Source organism: Enoplosus armatus, chromosome 10, assembly GCF_043641665.1.
Source record: "Enoplosus armatus isolate fEnoArm2 chromosome 10, fEnoArm2.hap1, whole genome shotgun sequence".
Taxonomy (NCBI): Eukaryota; Metazoa; Chordata; class Actinopteri; order Centrarchiformes; family Enoplosidae; genus Enoplosus; species Enoplosus armatus.
The window spans coordinates 11,670,205-11,687,353 of NC_092189.1; the positions used below are offsets into that span (position 1 = coordinate 11,670,205).

The 17,149-nt window shown below is 40.6% G+C and overlaps 5 protein-coding genes across 5 annotated transcripts; all 5 read left to right on the forward strand.

Moving 5' to 3' along the window:
- The first annotated feature begins 629 nt into the window (after positions 1-629).
- LOC139291722 (protocadherin alpha-13-like) lies at positions 630-2,996 on the forward strand. The gene has a single exon (XM_070913827.1). It carries the CDS (start codon positions 630-632, stop codon positions 2,994-2,996), a length of 2,367 nt encoding a protein of 788 aa, XP_070769928.1.
- Positions 2,997-4,134: 1,138 nt separating this feature from the next.
- On the forward strand, positions 4,135-6,643 carry LOC139291723 (protocadherin alpha-3-like). Its single transcript, XM_070913828.1, has 2 exons — positions 4,135-6,501; positions 6,629-6,643. Exons 1-2 carry the CDS (start codon positions 4,147-4,149, stop codon positions 6,641-6,643), a joined length of 2,370 nt encoding a protein of 789 aa, XP_070769929.1. The 5' UTR covers positions 4,135-4,146.
- Positions 6,644-7,624: 981 nt separating this feature from the next.
- LOC139291724 (protocadherin alpha-8-like) lies at positions 7,625-10,719 on the forward strand. The gene is made up of 2 exons (XM_070913829.1): positions 7,625-9,988; positions 10,714-10,719. Exons 1-2 carry the CDS (start codon positions 7,625-7,627, stop codon positions 10,717-10,719), a joined length of 2,370 nt encoding a protein of 789 aa, XP_070769930.1.
- A 65-nt stretch (positions 10,720-10,784) lies between these two features.
- Positions 10,785-13,418, forward strand: LOC139291725 (protocadherin alpha-8-like). The gene is made up of 2 exons (XM_070913831.1): positions 10,785-13,148; positions 13,380-13,418. The coding sequence occupies exons 1-2, from the start codon at positions 10,785-10,787 to the stop codon at positions 13,416-13,418; spliced, it is 2,403 nt and encodes an 800-aa protein (XP_070769932.1).
- Positions 13,419-13,584: 166 nt separating this feature from the next.
- On the forward strand, positions 13,585-15,951 carry LOC139291726 (protocadherin alpha-3-like). Its single transcript, XM_070913832.1, has one exon. It carries the CDS (start codon positions 13,585-13,587, stop codon positions 15,949-15,951), a length of 2,367 nt encoding a protein of 788 aa, XP_070769933.1.
- The last annotated feature ends 1,198 nt before the right edge of the window (positions 15,952-17,149 follow it).

Consider the following 17,149-nt stretch of genomic DNA (forward strand, 5'->3'; position numbering starts at 1 on the left):
ACAGTGAACACTTTCTGAATCAATACAAATCAGCTTTTCCTCATTCAACATTGTTTCAACAATGGGTGTCATATTACAAACATATATTACTTCCATCCCTTTATTTATATAGTAGAAAGCATTGGTTCCTTTTTGCTATGCTATGAGGTGTTTGGACGAATAATATTTTATTGATACTTTTTCGTATTTTCGTATTTCACCTTACAATATAAAATGAGTAAGTAAGAAATATACAATATTGTGATTAATCATTTGTGAGTGTGAGTCCAAATGACGTGTTATCGTGTGCGATAACCAGTGAAACACCTCCTCATGTACAGTGTTGGGTTGTAAGATTATATTGTCAGTATGAGTTGAGAGAAATCCGTCTTTGTGGAATCGCATGGTGGCACTAAACAACCAGAAATGAGCATCACGTCGGTTTTCCATACAAAGGTCTGTGAGACTGCCTCTGAAGCATTCAGGAGGGCAGACCGTTATCCTGCGAATGTGATTTTGTTTCAATAGTTTTCTCGTCCATAAGAACCGAGCGCATTGTAAGACGTGGATTTTTTTTCTTCAATTAATGGATATGTAAAGAGTCTGTAGACCACTTGGTATTTACTGGATATATCTATTGATACCAGACAATGGAACGAAGCGGACAGGACTCCTGGCAACAAGGAAGGAAATGGGTCGCCTTCGTGGTGGCTTTGAGTTTGATTTTCAGCAAGGCATCGGGACAGATAAGATATTCTATACCGGAAGAGATCAAAGAAGGGACTGCTGTAGGGAATATAGCGAAGGATCTAGGAATAGATCCAAATATATTAAAAGCAAGGGGATTTCGTATTGTTTCAGGCTCCACTGAACCCCTTTTCCAGGTAAACCAAAATGATGGGATTTTATACGTAAATCGTAATATTGACCGAGAGGAAATATGCCAGCGGACCAGTGTATGTTTGATAAACCTTAAAACTGTGTTAGAGAACCCACTTGAGATCCATTATGTTGCAGTGGAAGTGTTAGACGTCAATGACCACTCGCCCTCTTTCCCGGAGAACAACAAAAGGATAGAGATTTCAGAGTCCACTTTACCGGGAACCAGATTTCAATTGCATGCTGCTCTCGATCCAGATGGCGGTGTGAATTCCGTTCAACAGTATAAACTAAGTCCAAATAATAATTTTCGTCTGGAAGTGAAAGATCGCGGGAAAGATGGTAAAGTGCCTATTTTACAATTACAAAGCCCATTAGACAGAGAGGCCTCAAGCAGCCATAAGCTACTGCTTACAGCCCTGGATGGGGGTAAACCTCCTAAAACAGGGACCATGGTGATATTAATAGATGTTTTAGATGTGAATGACAACGCACCAGTTTTCACAAAAGATGTTTATTCTGTAGAGATAAATGAAAATTCACCAATTGGAACAATAGTCATACGAGTAAATGCTACAGATATGGACGATGGTTTAAATGGAGATGTCAGCTATTCCTTTGGTAATGTGAATAATGAGGTGCGCGAACTGTTTGATGTCGACCCGATCACAGGTGAAATAACTGTGAAAGGACAATTAGACTACGAAGTGGATGACAGTTACGAGATAGATATACAAGCATCTGACAGCGGTGCTGTTCCATTAAGGACGGACAAAAGCGTAACTGTAAAGATTAAAGACATAAATGACAATGCACCTGTAATTGACGTAACGTCACTGTCTAATCAAATTTCAGAGGATTCAAGACCAGGAACTACGGTAGCACTTATCAGCATTGTCGATTTAGACTCTGGGGTGAACGGAAAAGTTATCAGCTTTGTAAAAGGCGATGTCCCTTTCACACTAACACCTTCAATACAGGACAACGTGTACGCTGTCGTGACAAAGTCACAGCTTGACAGGGAAAACAAATCAATGTATGATGTAACAGTAATGGCCAAAGATGCAGGTGAACCAGCCTTATCATCTGTGAAGACATTAAGAGTTGTTGTATCCGACGTAAACGATAACAGTCCAGAGTTTTCAATGAGCCGGTATCATTTTTATGTTACTGAGAATAACCCTGCAGGGGTTTCGGTATTTTCTTTGATCGCGTCTGATCGTGACGAGGGAGATAATGCTCTTATTTCATATAATATTTTCAGGAATGCAGCTTATGAAAATACAGTGACATCATTTCTTAATATCAACTCTGAAAATGGAGATATTTTGGCGCTAAAAAGTTTTGACTTTGAAACTCTGAAAACGTTCCAGTTCCAAGTTGTTGCCACAGATTCTGGAACTCCGTCACTCAGAAGCAACGTCACAGTGAACGTGTTCATTCTGGATCAGAACGACAACGCTCCAGTCATCCTGTATCCAGTCAGCTCTAACGGTTCTGCTGAAGGTGTGGAGGAGATTCCCCGCAATGTGAACGCAGGACACTTGGTGACTAAAGTCAGAGCCTATGACGCTGATATAGGATATAACGGCTGGTTACTGTTTTCACTGCAGGAAGTTACTGACCACAGTCTCTTTGGTTTGGACCGCTATACAGGACAGATCAGAACACTTCGCTCATTCACAGAGACAGACGAGGCTGAGCATAAACTGCTCATACTGGTGAAAGACAATGGGAACGTTTCACTCTCAGCAACAGCTACTGTGATTGTCAAACTTGTGGAGCCCAAAGAGGCTTTTGCAGCTTCTGATGTCAAAAGTGCAACAAAGGATGAGGAGGGGACTGATGTGACTTTTTACCTGATGATAACTTTGGGCTCAGTTTCAGTACTTTTTCTCATCAGTATCATCGTGCTGATTGCAATGCAGTGCTCCAAAAGCACAGACTATACTTCTAAATATCTACAAGAGCCTAATTATGACGGGACACTGTGTCACAGCATCCAGTACAGATCTGGAGACAAACGGTACATGCTAGTTGGACCCAGAATGAGTATAGGATCTACTATAGTGCCTGGAAGCAATGGGAACACTCTGGTGGTGCCTGACAGGAGAACATCTGTAGAGGTAAGACATTAATATGTAGCAAGTGTGGCGTTGTCTATTCAGATGTTTATCACATTATTTGAGGTTTCTGGACGTGTTTAAACTACTTTTAGAAGTGTTTGAGACAGATGCTGAAAGAGAGGTTTCTAAAAAGAACAGATGTAAATTGGTCAACTTTCTATAATGTTAGACTCAGCTTCCTGCTTTTGTTGACAAAAGCCGCTCTTCTGTGTACAATTTTATCTGATCCTATCACTTGTTGAACCTCTTAAAGACACTTATACCATCTCCAAGTCATTATGAACACCAGAGGTGTTTCTGTATAATGAAAGAAATGGCCATTCTCTCCCAGTGAGAGAATAGAAAAACAAATGCCTTCCTTAAATGTAGCCCCTTTTTTGCTATCATGTGGGCTTTGCCACCTTCCATCAATAATTGTTACATAATTCTAAACTATATCTGCCTACACTGATATGCTGTTAGTTAGTTTTTGTGTTGGACGTATTTGTCATCATTGTGCAAAAGGCATAATAATTAAGGATACAAATGAAGTGGATAAGACAAGGAATTTGCAAGTCTGCTTGGGGTCACTATCCATGGTGCTTAAATGCATTGGCTTTATTGTTTTCAAGCAAGAATATGAGCAAAGCTAAAAAAAAAAAAAACACAGTAAATTGGTTAGTATTTCAGCTCTCTTACATTTTATCTATATGACAACTTAGAAGTGTTAACTATTACGATTTTTCCTGAGCAAGGCATTTCACTAGTCCATACTGTTATTTTTCTGTGTGAAGCAGGGAGAGCAAATAACAACTACATAGCCCAAAGGTTGTTAGAGCCCTGGTCATAGCATTATGCGTCTGTGATCATATTGATTTTTCAAAACTGGTGGATTTTCTGAGAAAGGTATACCTAGTATGCTATGTTTATTACTTGAAATCGTCTAAAATGTTGCCCTCTTGGTGTCACTGTTACATCAATAAGGCCATAAAGGATTCAGTCCCTCCCCTAACAAAGCTTTTGTTGGATACCTCACAGCAGAGGATACATTTGATTTGAGCATACCAGTCGAATGAGACGATGTGGTGTGTTTTCTAAACATGCAATACTAAACGGTTCGGATATACACATTTGACTTACTGCAGAAACAGGCTCCTGTGTGTATGTGTGTTGGTGGATAACGATGGGGAGCGAAAGACGATGTCGATCAAGTGACTATTGTTGGTTTGTTTTTCATATTTCCGTACTGCTGATTTTCGGAAAGCAGACTTTGGCTGAATTAAGATACTCTATTCCAGAGGAGATGAAAGAAGGAACTGCTGTTGGAAATGTTGCGAAGGATCTTGGCCTGGACAAAACCTCTTTGATTGATCGGCGGTTCCGTGTTGTGTCTGGATCTAAGGGTGCTTTTTTCGAGGTAAACCCGGACAATGGGGCGTTACAGATCCGTAAGAAAATCGACAGAGAGGAGCTGTGTCAGGGGAGTGGTGCATGCCTAATGGAGCTGAAAATCCTTGTTGAAAACCCTTTGGAAATGCACCATATTGTTGTAGAAATTAACGATGTGAATGATCACGCCCCCAGTTTTCCTGAGAAGGAACAGCAATTTCAAATAGCAGAACATACATCTCCGGGAACGCGATTCCAACTGCACGCGGCCCGTGATCCTGATGCTGGAATGAATTCTATCCGTACATATACAATAACGCCAAACGATCACTTTGAAATAGAAATCAGTCAAAGTGATGAGGACAAAACACCATTTTTAGTGCTAAAGAAGTCGTTAGACAGAGAACAAAAAAATAAACACGTGTTATTTGTAACAGCAGTTGATGGAGGAAAACCTCAAAGATCAGGGACACTTAATGTTTCCATTATTGTTCTTGATATTAATGATAATCGTCCGATATTTAGTCAGGATACTTATCAAATAGAAGTATATGAAAACATCCCAATTGGTACTACTGTTACAAAAGTGAATGCAACAGATCCAGACGAAGGGACTAATGGGGAAATAGAGTACAACCTCAGCAAAACATTAGCACGTAAGGTTTACGACATCTTTGAATTGGATAATTTAAGTGGACAAATTAAATTGAAAGGAGCGTTGGATTTTGAAGAATCAGAGATTTATAAACTAGATGTTGAGTCGTCGGACAAGGGAACGCCTCCATTAACAAGCAGGTGTAGAGTCATTGTAAAGATAAAAGACGTCAATGATAATCCACCGGAAATAGAAGTCACATCACTGTCAAATACAGTGTCTGAAGACTCAAAGCCTGGGACAGTTATTTCACTTATCAGTGTGACGGATAAAGACTCCGGTGTCAATGGCAAAATAATTTCACTCATAACCAATGCCGTACCTTTTGAATTAAAGCCCTCCTATAAAGAAAACATATATTCAGTTGTCACCAAGGAATTTTTGGATCGAGAGGAGGTGTCACAATATGAAATAACGATAAAAGCCACTGATTGTGGTGAACCTCCCTTATCTACGTTTAAAACTCTCACCATTCAAATATCAGATGTAAATGACAACAGTCCACATTTCGGCCAAAACCCATTACAGTTTTACCTGTCAGAAAATAATGTTGCTGGAATGTCAATATTCTCTGTAAGCGCAACGGACAAAGATGTGAACGAGAATGCAGCCGTTTCTTTTCATGTTGTCAGAGGAATAAGCGAAAGTGATATAACTGCATTCTTAAATATCAATTCTGAAAATGGAGATATTTCAGCGCTGAAAAGTTTTGACTTTGAAACTCTGAAAACGTTCCAGTTCCAAGTTGTTGCCACAGATTCTGGAACTCCGTCACTAAGCAGCAACGTCACAGTGAACGTGTTCATTCTGGATCAGAACGACAACGCTCCAGTCATCCTGTATCCAGTCAGCTCTAACGGTTCTGCTGAAGGTGTGGAGGAGATTCCCCGCAATGTGAACGCAGGACACTTGGTGACTAAAGTCAGAGCCTATGACGCTGATATAGGATATAACGGCTGGTTACTGTTTTCACTGCAGGAAGTTACTGACCACAGTCTCTTTGGTTTGGACCGCTATACAGGACAGATCCGAACACTTCGCTCATTCACAGAGACAGACGAGGCTGAGCATAAACTGCTCATACTGGTGAAAGACAATGGGAACGTTTCACTCTCAGCAACAGCTACTGTGATTGTCAAACTTGTGGAGCCCAAAGAGGCTTTTGCAGCTTCTGATGTCAAAAGTGCAACAAAGGATGAGGAGGGGACTGATGTGACTTTTTACCTGATGATAACTTTGGGCTCAGTTTCAGTACTTTTTCTCATCAGTATCATCGTGCTGATTGCAATGCAGTGCTCCAAAAGCACAGACTATACTTCTAAATATCTACAAGAGCCTAATTATGACGGGACACTGTGTCACAGCATCCAGTACAGATCTGGAGACAAACGGTACATGCTAGTTGGACCCAGAATGAGTATAGGATCTACTATAGTCCCGGGCAGCCATGCGAATACACTGGTGCTCCCTGACAGGAGGAGGGCATCTGGAGAGGTAAGACATTAATATGTAGCAAGTGTGGCGTTTTCTATTTAGATGTGGATTACATCATTTGAGGTTTGTGGACGTGTTTTAACTATGTTGAGAAATGTTTGAGACAACTGCTGTCCTCTGTTTCCAGAAAGAACAGATGTAGGTTTGTCAGCTTTCTATGACGTTGGACTCAGCTTCCTGCTTCTGTTGACAATAGCTACTCTCTGGTACACAATTTTATCTTAGCTCCTCTCATTTATAGACTCTCTTGAACACACTTATACACTCTCCAAGTCATTGTTGAACACCAGAGGTGTTTCTATATAACAAAATAAATTACCATTCTCTCCCAGTGAGAGAATAGAAAAAGCAAATGCCTTACTTAAATGTAGCCACTTTTTGGGAACATGTGGGCTTTGCCACCTTCCATCAATAATTGTTAAACAATTGTAAACAATACCTGCCTAGACTGATATGCTGTTAGTTATTTGTGTTGGAAGTATTTGTCATCATTGTGCAAAAGGCAAAACAATTAAAGGTACAAATGAAGTGGATAAGACGGCTGCAATTTTCTATCGCGTGGTCGCTATCCATGGTGCTGAAATGCATTGGCTTTATTGTTTTCAAGGAAGAATATGAGCAAAGCTGAAAAACACATAATAAATAGGTTTGTGGTTTTACTTTCTCACAAGTCATTTGTATTACAACTTAGAAGTCTTCACTATTTTTGCTGAGCAAGGCATTTCACTAATTCATACTGTTATTTTTCTGTGTGAAGCAGGGAGAGCAAATAACAACTACATAGCCCAAAGGTTGTTAGAGCCCTGGTCATAGCATTATGTGATCATGCTGGTTCTTCACAAGCTGGTGGATTTCCTGATCAAGGTATACCTGGTATGTTATCTTTTTTACTTGAAATCGTCTAAAATGTTGCCCTCTTGGTGTCACTGTTACATCAATAAGGCCATAAAGGATTCAGTCCCTCCCCTAACAAAGCTTTTGTTGGATACCTCACAGCAGAGGATACATTTGATTTGAGCATACCAGTCGAATGAGACGATGTGGTGTGTTTTCTAAACATGCAATACTAAACGGTTCGGATATACACATTTGACTTACTGCAGAAACAGGCTCCTGTGTGTATATGTGTTGGTGGATAACGATGGGGAGCGAAAGACGATGTCGATCAAGTGACTATTGTTGGTTTGTTTTTCATATTTCCGTACTGCTGATTTTCGGAAAGCAGACTTTGGCTGAATTGAGATACTCTATTCCAGAGGAGATGAAAGAAGGAACTGCTGTTGGAAATGTTGCGAAGGATCTTGGCCTGGACAAAACCTCTTTGATTGATCGGCGGTTCCGTGTTGTGTCTGGATCTAAGAGTGCTTTTTTCGAGGTAAACCCGGACAATGGGGCGTTACAGATCCGTAAGAAAATCGACAGAGAGGAGCTGTGTCAGGGGAGTGGTGCATGCCTAATGGAGCTGAAAATCCTTGTTGAAAACCCTTTGGAAATACACTATGTAGTTGTGGAAATTACAGATGTGAATGATCACTCCCCCAGTTTTCCTGAGAAGGAACAGCAATTTCAAATAGCAGAACATACATCTCCGGGAACGCGATTCGACCTGCACGCGGCCCGTGATCCTGATGCTGGAATGAATTCTATCCGTACATATACAATAACGCCAAACGATCACTTTGAAATAGAAATCAGTCAAAGTGATGAGGACAAAATACCATTTTTAGTGCTAAAGAAGTCGTTAGACAGAGAACAAAAGAATAAACACGTGTTATTTGTAACAGCAGTTGATGGAGGAAAACCTCAAAGATCAGGGACACTTAATGTTTCCATTATTGTTCTTGATATTAATGATAATCGTCCGATATTTAGTCAGGATACTTATCAAATAGAAGTATATGAAAACATCCCAATTGGTACTACTGTTACAAAAGTGAATGCAACAGATCCAGACGAAGGGACTAATGGGGAAATAGAGTACAACCTCAGTAAAACATTAGCACGTAAGATTTACGACATCTTTGAATTGGATAATTTAAGTGGACAAATTAAATTGAAAGGAGCGTTGGATTTTGAAGAATCAGAGATTTATAAACTAGATGTTGAGTCGTCGGACAAGGGAACGCCTCCATTAACAAGCAGGTGTAGAGTCATTGTAAAGATAAAAGACGTCAATGATAATCCACCGGAAATAGAAGTCACATCACTGTCAAATACAGTGTCTGAAGACTCAAAGCCTGGGACAATTATTTCACTCATCAGTGTGACGGATAAAGACGCCGGTGTCAATGGAAAAATCATTTCACGCATAACCGAGGAAGTCCCTTTTGAGTTAAAACCGTCTTATAAGGAAAACACGTACTCAGTTGTCACAAAGGGATTTTTGGATCGAGAGGAGGTGTCACAATATGAAATAACAATACAAGCCACCGATTGCGGTGAACCTCCCTTATCTACGTTTAAAACTCTGAGCATTCAGATATCAGATGTAAATGACAACAGTCCACATTTCGAGAAAAATCCATTACAGTTTTACTTGTCAGAAAATAATGTTGCTGGAACGTCAATATTCTCTGTAAACGCAAAGGACAATGATGTTAATGACAATGCAGCAATTTCTTACCGTATTGCCAGAAGAAATGATGTAACATCTTTCCTAAATGTAAACTCTGATAATGGACACATTACTGCGCTGAAAAGTTTTGACTTTGAAACTCTGAAAACGTTCCAGTTCAAAGTTGTTGCCACAGATTCTGGAACTCCGTCACTAAGCAGCAACGTCACAGTGAACGTGTTCATTCTGGATCAGAACGACAACGCTCCAGTCATCCTGTATCCAGTCAGCTCTAACGGTTCTGCTGAAGGTGTGGAGGAGATTCCCCGCAATGTGAACGCAGGACACTTGGTGACTAAAGTCAGAGCCTATGACGCTGATATAGGATATAACGGCTGGTTACTGTTTTCACTGCAGGAAGTTACTGACCACAGTCTCTTTGGTTTGGACCGCTATACAGGACAGATCAGAACACTTCGCTCATTCACAGAGACAGACGAGGCTGAGCATAAACTGCTCATACTGGTGAAAGACAATGGGAACGTTTCACTCTCAGCAACAGCTACTGTGATTGTCAAACTTGTGGAGCCCAAAGAGGCTTTTGCAGCTTCTGATGTCAAAAGTGGAACAAAGGATGAGGAGGGGACTGATGTGACTTTTTACCTGATGATAACTTTGGGTTCAGTTTCAGTACTTTTTCTCATCAGTATCATCGTGTTGATTGCAATGCAGTGCTCCAAAAGCACAGACTATACTTCTAAATATCTACAAGAGCCTAATTATGACGGGACGCTGTGTCACAGCATCCAGTACAGATCTGGAGACAAACGGTACATGCTAGTTGGACCCAGAATGAGTATAGGATCTACTATAGTCCCGGGCAGCCATGCGAATACACTGGTGCTCCCTGACAGGAGGAGGGCATCTGGAGAGGTAAGGATTTTTTTTTTGTGTGAAAAACTTGACTTGCTTTCGCTGGTAGTATTATTCACGTGTTCGTTCATTATTTAGTGCAGTACTGTTTGTTTGGCATCATAATATAGTTTTGTGAAGTAGGACACTTGACTGGTAGCCTAGAATCTACTACAGTCCCGGGCAGCCATGCGCATACACTAGTGTTTCCTGACAGGAGGAGGGCATTTGGAGATGTAAGCTTGTTTGCATGGCCGAATGTTTGGTTTACCTTTTAATCCATAATATGTCTCTTCATTACGTTCACGGTTTAACTGAGGTACTGGTACAGACACACAAACACACACACTTCTCGTTTGTTTTTTGATTTAAAACTATTTTGTTTGGGAAATGAATCTACGGGCGAGTCTGAGTGATAACGTCGCTATCCATTGTGCTGAAATCTCACGTAGAGCTGTATTACACTTTGTATGCTTCGTAATGAAATCGTTAATATTACTTCAAATTATTTAAACCTTAAACTGTGTTATATTTGTGGAGGAACAAACTAACTGGAAAGTGATCACTTGGTGTCAGTATGTGTTCAGAAAAGTGTTTCAAAAGAAGCCTTTTGTCAGAGATATGGGTCCTCCCCTTTGTGGGATGGGTTTTCACATTTCAGTCCTGGATGCATCCTGCACTCGCAGAGCGAATATTCAGCATCTGCGATTTTGACAATACACTGGAAACTGTACATATTATTTTAGGTCTAACTATTTTTCATTTAATTAAGGAGTCTTTATTCTGAATCATCGGGATACATTTTAATCTGCTGGTTATGGCGCAGAAAGGACTTGGAGCATCGATAGAGCAATGGCGATGGATCGCTTTCATTGTTTCATTAATTTTTCTTTGGAGCAGCGCTTCCGCGCAGATAAGATATTCCATTGCTGAGGAAGTCAAAGAAGGAACTGTTGTTGGGAACATAGCGAAGGATTTGGGATTAGAGAAGAAGACATTGAAAGAAAGAGGATGTCGTATTGTTGAGGGTTCAAAAGAGTCATTTTTTCATGTAAACCAGGACGATGGATATTTATATGTTGACCATATAATTGACAGGGAGACGGTTTGTGAGCGGAGTAGTGTGTGCTTGATTAATTTAAAAACTGTGCTGGAAAACCCTCTTGAAATTCATTATGTGACTGTAGAGGTGCTGGATGTGAACGACCACTCTCCCACCTTCTCAACTAAAGAGTCACGTCTCGAAATTTCAGAGTCAGTTTTACCAGGCTTGCGCCTTCAGCTGCAAGCAGCACACGACCCTGATGTTGGTCAGTTTTCGGTCCAGGAGTATAAACTTAGTCCTAATGATCATTTTCGTTTGGAAGTCAAGGATCGTGGAAAAGATGGGAAAATACCGATATTAGTTTTACTGAAAACGTTGGATAGGGAAACAAAGAAAAGTCACAAGTTGTTTCTTACAGCTATTGATGGAGGGAAACCTAGTAAATCTGGATCAGCTGAAATTACTGTTGACGTTTTAGACGTCAATGATAATATGCCAGTTTTTAACGAAGACACATACTCTGTACTTTTGGAAGAAAATGTTCCCATTGGCACAACAATTATAAAAGTAAATGCTTCTGATTTAGATGAAGGATCCAATAGCGAGATTATGTATTCATTGGGCAAGAATGTGAATAGCAGAATTCGTGAACTTTTTCGTGTAGATCCAAATACAGGTGAAATTATTGTTCAAGATCTAATAGACTTTGAATTGGAGGAAAGTTATGAAATTGATATACAGGCGTCTGATAAAGGATCGGCTCCTTTGAGGACAGACAAAAGTGTGTTGGTGAACATTATTGATTTGAATGATAATACCCCTCATATAGAAGTTACATCATTTTCAAGGGCAATAACAGAGGATGCAAGACTGGGAACCACTGTGGCATTAATCAGTGTTCTTGACAAAGACTCTGGCCTCAACGGCAAAGTTATTTGCTCATTTAAGGAAGATGTTCCTTTCACATTATCACCTTCAACACAAAACAACATGTATTCTATAGTCACAAAATCACCACTAGATAGAGAAAAGCAGTCCATATATGATGTTACAATTGTTGCAAAAGATGCAGGTGTGCCATCGTTGTCTTCTGAAACAAGCATTAGCATTGTTGTATCAGATGTGAATGACAACAGACCAGAGTTTTCAGCGAGCCCTTATACATATTATGTTACTGAGAACAACTCTCCAGGAGGTTCGTTATTTTCTGTGAGGGCATCAGACCGCGACGAGGGTGATAATTCTCATATTCTATATCATATTCTCAGAGATGGAAAAGAGAATAACAAACTCCACTCATTCAATCTTAACATCAACTCTGAAAATGGAGATATTTTGGCGCTAAAAAGTTTTGACTTTGAAACTCTGAAAACGTTCCAGTTCAAAGTTGTTGCCACAGATTCTGGAACTCCGTCACTAAGCAGCAACGTCACAGTGAACGTGTTCATTCTGGATCAGAACGACAACGCTCCAGTCATCCTGTATCCAGTCAGCTCTAACGGTTCTGCTGAAGGTGTGGAGGAGATTCCCCGCAATGTGAACGCAGGACACTTGGTGACTAAAGTCAGAGCCTATGACGCTGATATAGGATATAACGGCTGGTTACTGTTTTCACTGCAGGAAGTTACTGACCACAGTCTCTTTGGTTTGGACCGCTATACAGGACAGATCAGAACACTTCGCTCATTCACAGAGACAGACGAGGCTGAGCATAAACTGCTCATACTGGTGAAAGACAATGGGAACGTTTCACTCTCAGCAACAGCTACTGTGATTGTCAAACTTGTGGAGCCCAAAGAGGCTTTTGCAGCTTCTGATGTCAAAAGTGCAACAAAGGATGAGGAGGGGACTGATGTGACTTTTTACCTGATGATAACTTTGGGCTCAGTTTCAGTACTTTTTCTCATCAGTATCATCGTGCTGATTGCAATGCAGTGCTCCAAAAGCACAGACTATACTTCTAAATATCTACAAGAGCCTAATTATGACGGGACACTGTGTCACAGCATCCAGTACAGATCTGGAGACAAACGGTACATGCTAGTTGGACCCAGAATGAGTATAGGATCTACTATAGTCCCGGGCAGCCATGCGAATACACTGGTGCTCCCTGACAGGAGGAGGGCATCTGGAGAGGTGAGTCATTGTTTATATTGGCTATATATGCTTATTTAAGGATTTCTTTTGTCATTACCGCCCTCAACCATGGTGCTGAAATCGGATTTTAACTGAACCCACATGAGGAACTTTCTCATTCAAAACACTTGAACATACATAGTACCAGTTAGTATAGATAATAAAATGCATTATCACACACATTCACAGGGTGGCAGTACCTTATCAGTATAACGCCTAATAGCGTCTCAGCGCAGGGGACACATGAGTCCGCCCCTACTGTCTGGTTAGACAACATTTAGCTCGCAGATTTGGAATAAGCACACGGTGACTGTTCTTGTGTTTTGTAAAATACATTCCAAGAAGACAAAAATATATTTCATGCTGCGATGGAGACACGCATCTAGACAAGTGGAGAATGATGGACGCGTTTGGATTCGTACTTTTACCTCAAAACATGAAACAAAGAGGATGGGAGACATGGCGAAAGCGACCACACTTGCTCGCCGTTTTGGTTTTGGTTTTATTTTTCAGAGCTGCCTCGGCACAGTTGAGATACTCTATATCTGAAGAGCTCAAAGAGGGAAGTTTTGTTGGGAATATAGCTAAAGATTTGGGAATAGACCTGAATTTGATGAAGCAGAGGGGATTTCGTATTATGTCCGGCTCGACTGAACCTCTTTTCAAGGTAAATGAGAATGATGGGGTCCTTTATGCAAACCGTAAAATAGACAGAGAGGAAGTATGTAAGGAGAGCAGTGTATGTTTAATTAACCTTAAAACTGTTCTCGAAAACCCACTCGAGGTACATTATGTCACCGTGGAGATAACAGATTTGAACGACCACTCTCCCACATTTCCAGAAAAAACAAAGAGGCTAGAGATCTCAGAGTCTGCGCTGCCAGGGGCACGATATCAGTTGCAAAATGCCCACGACCCGGATGGTGGCACAAACTCCGTCCAGCAGTATAAAATCAGTCAGAATGACCATTTTCGTTTAGAGATTAAAGATCGGGGGAGAGATGGTAAAACTCCAATTCTACAATTACAGAGACAACTTGACAGAGAGGCCAAAAGAAGCCATAAATTAGTGTTGACAGCGGTAGATGGTGGAAATCCCCAAAAGACGGGCACAGTTGAAATATACATAGATGTACTAGATGTTAATGACAATATGCCAGTGTTCACCAAAGAAACATATTCAGCAGTGCTACAAGAGAACGCCCCAATCGGCACAACGGTCATCCAAGTTAACGCAACCGATTTGGACGACGGTCCCAATGGGGAAGTTGTTTATTCATTTGGCAGTGATGTAAAAGGTAAAATTCGAGAGCTGTTTGATATCGACTCTGTTACTGGAGAAATAATTGTGAAAGGCCGTGTAGACTTTGAGGATCAAGACAGCTATGACATTGACATACAGGCCTCGGATAAGGGAATCATTCCATTCAGAACAGATAAAAGTGTTATCATTAAAATTGGAGATACAAATGATAATCCTCCTGAGATAGAAGTGGCATCATTGTCAAGTGCTGTTTCAGAGGACTCTAGACCAGGAACAACCGTAGCGCTTATCAGCATTACTGACTTAGACTCCGGAATGAATGGCAAAATAATCAGTTATGTCGCCGAAGAAAGCCCTTTTACATTAACTCCATCAATACAAGATAACATGTTTGCTGTTGTCACTAAGTCAGGGCTTGACAGGGAACAACAAACCAGATATGATATTACAATAGTCGCTAAAGACGCAGGTGAACCAGCCTTAACATCCGAAAAGATTATAAACGTGTTTGTGTCAGATACGAATGATAACAGTCCCAAGTTTTCAGTGAGCCCCTACACTTTCTACATCATCGAAAATAACCCCCCAGGAGCATCTGTGTTTTCTGTAAGAGCGTCCGATTGTGACGAGGGAGACAATGCGCTTATTTCGTATCACATTCTCCGGAATGCAGCTTATGAAAATAAAGTGACAACATTTCTTAACATCAACTCTGAAAATGGAGATATTTTAGCGCTAAAAAGTTTTGACTTTGAAACTCTGAAAACGTTCCAGTTCCAAGTTGTTGCCACAGATTCTGGAACTCCGTCACTAAGCAGCAACGTCACAGTGAACGTGTTCATTCTGGATCAGAACGACAACGCTCCAGTCATCCTGTATCCAGTCAGCTCTAACGGTTCTGCTGAAGGTGTGGAGGAGATTCCCCGCAATGTGAACGCAGGACACTTGGTGACTAAAGTCAGAGCCTATGACGCTGATATAGGATATAACGGCTGGTTACTGTTTTCACTGAAGGAAGTTACTGACCACAGTCTCTTTGGTTTGGACCGCTATACAGGACAGATCCGAACACTTCGCTCATTCACAGAGACAGACGAGGCTGAGCATAAACTGCTCATACTGGTGAAAGACAATGGGAACGTTTCACTCTCAGCAACAGCTACTGTGATTGTCAAACTTGTGGAGCCCAAAGAGGCTTTTGCAGCTTCTGATGTCAAAAGTGCAACAAAGGATGAGGAGGGGACTGATGTGACTTTTTACCTGATGATAACTTTGGGCTCAGTTTCAGTACTTTTTCTCATCAGTATCATCGTGTTGATTGCAATGCAGTGCTCCAAAAGCACAGACTATACTTCTAAATATCTACAAGAGCCTAATTATGACGGGACACTGTGTCACAGCATCCAGTACAGATCTGGAGACAAACGGTACATGCTAGTTGGACCCAGAATGAGTATAGGATCTACTATAGTCCCGGGCAGCCATGCGAATACTCTTATGGTCCCAGACAGGAGACGTGCGTCTGAAGAGGTAAGATAAATAGTTTGACTCTCTCTCCTGTAAGTTTGTCTTGCCTAATTTTGTGTAAATAACACAGCTCAGATTATAAATTTCAATTTAATTTCATGCTCTCGAGTTTGAAGCTTGTGCGCATATCACTGATGTAATGTGTTTTCTGGTTTGTTTTTGCGGTATCGAATTGATTAATGGCCATGGTTATAAAGCAAGCACTCCTGACTTGCTTTATCTTATAAGATAAATTGGAAGATAATGCTTTAAAACAACTATCAGGCTCCTCTTTTGCCGATTACATAAAACTTACTTTTTAGTCAAGCCAACTATTTGTTTCTGTTTTGTTTTTTTTAAATGTTGACACAAAACTGATACTGGGAAAATGGATTATGGGCAGTTGGTGTGCATCAGTGAGATTGACTGGCAAGTTTCAATATCTCATTTCAAGATGTGGGTGCAAATTGAGTATTAATATACCAGCAATTAAGGAGAGTTTCTGTTGCATCACAGCTTTGGATGTCTTTTGCCCACTGGTGTGACAGATGGCTGGACGGTCTCCGTCTCTCTATTTAACCTCCTTCTGAATCAAATAATGATATCTGTACCAGAAAAAAATATATTTTTACAATTGCAATCTTATACATCTCCATATAGTGTACGTCTAAAATGCGCTGGTAGTTTAGCTGAGTGCAGGCTGTCGCTGTCCGCGGTGCTGAATAATCTTCAGCAAATCCCTCTTATTTCTTGGCAAAACGCGACTTGGTTATTTGAAACATGGTAATAATCGGTAATATGACGCAAAGTAAGAGTTAATGTCTGCATGGACAACCTGTTAATTTAAGGTGTAAAGGCATTTTTCTTCCTCTGTGCTTTATAAGTGGGAATATGGCAAGCAGCTTTTCTTTATTGTCAAAAAACGCTTTCTTTTTCGTGCAAAGTCCAATTTTGAATTCTGCTGTTATTTCAAATACAGTTCTGCAGTGCGATTCTCGATCACTTGGTGTCAGTATAAAAACAACTAATGCTTCCACATGTTTTCGTCATAGCAACTAGACCCATCCCCTTCCTCTAAAACCATCATTGTCAGAACATTTTACGTGCTAACGGCTTCAATACACAATTTATCTTAAAAAGATAATAATCTCGTGTTGGAGAATGGTCCGATTACGACAACGAATGTGACGGAAGGATTTTACGTTAGTATATGAGTATAGCTCTTTGAAAG

Excerpts from the sequence above, each read along its gene's own strand:
- LOC139291722 (XM_070913827.1), top strand. The coding sequence starts at position 630 with ATGGAACGAAGCGGACAGGACTCCTGGCAACAAGGAAGGAAATGGGTC.
- LOC139291723 (XM_070913828.1), top strand. The coding sequence starts at position 4,147 with ATGGGGAGCGAAAGACGATGTCGATCAAGTGACTATTGTTGGTTTGTT.
- LOC139291724 (XM_070913829.1), top strand. The coding sequence starts at position 7,625 with ATGTGTTGGTGGATAACGATGGGGAGCGAAAGACGATGTCGATCAAGT.
- LOC139291725 (XM_070913831.1), top strand. The coding sequence starts at position 10,785 with ATGGCGCAGAAAGGACTTGGAGCATCGATAGAGCAATGGCGATGGATC. Across the intron at positions 13,149-13,379 it reads GGAGGAGGGCATCTGGAGAG|CGCAGGGGACACATGAGTCC; the intron begins GTGAGTCATTGT and ends ATAGCGTCTCAG.
- LOC139291726 (XM_070913832.1), top strand. The coding sequence starts at position 13,585 with ATGAAACAAAGAGGATGGGAGACATGGCGAAAGCGACCACACTTGCTC.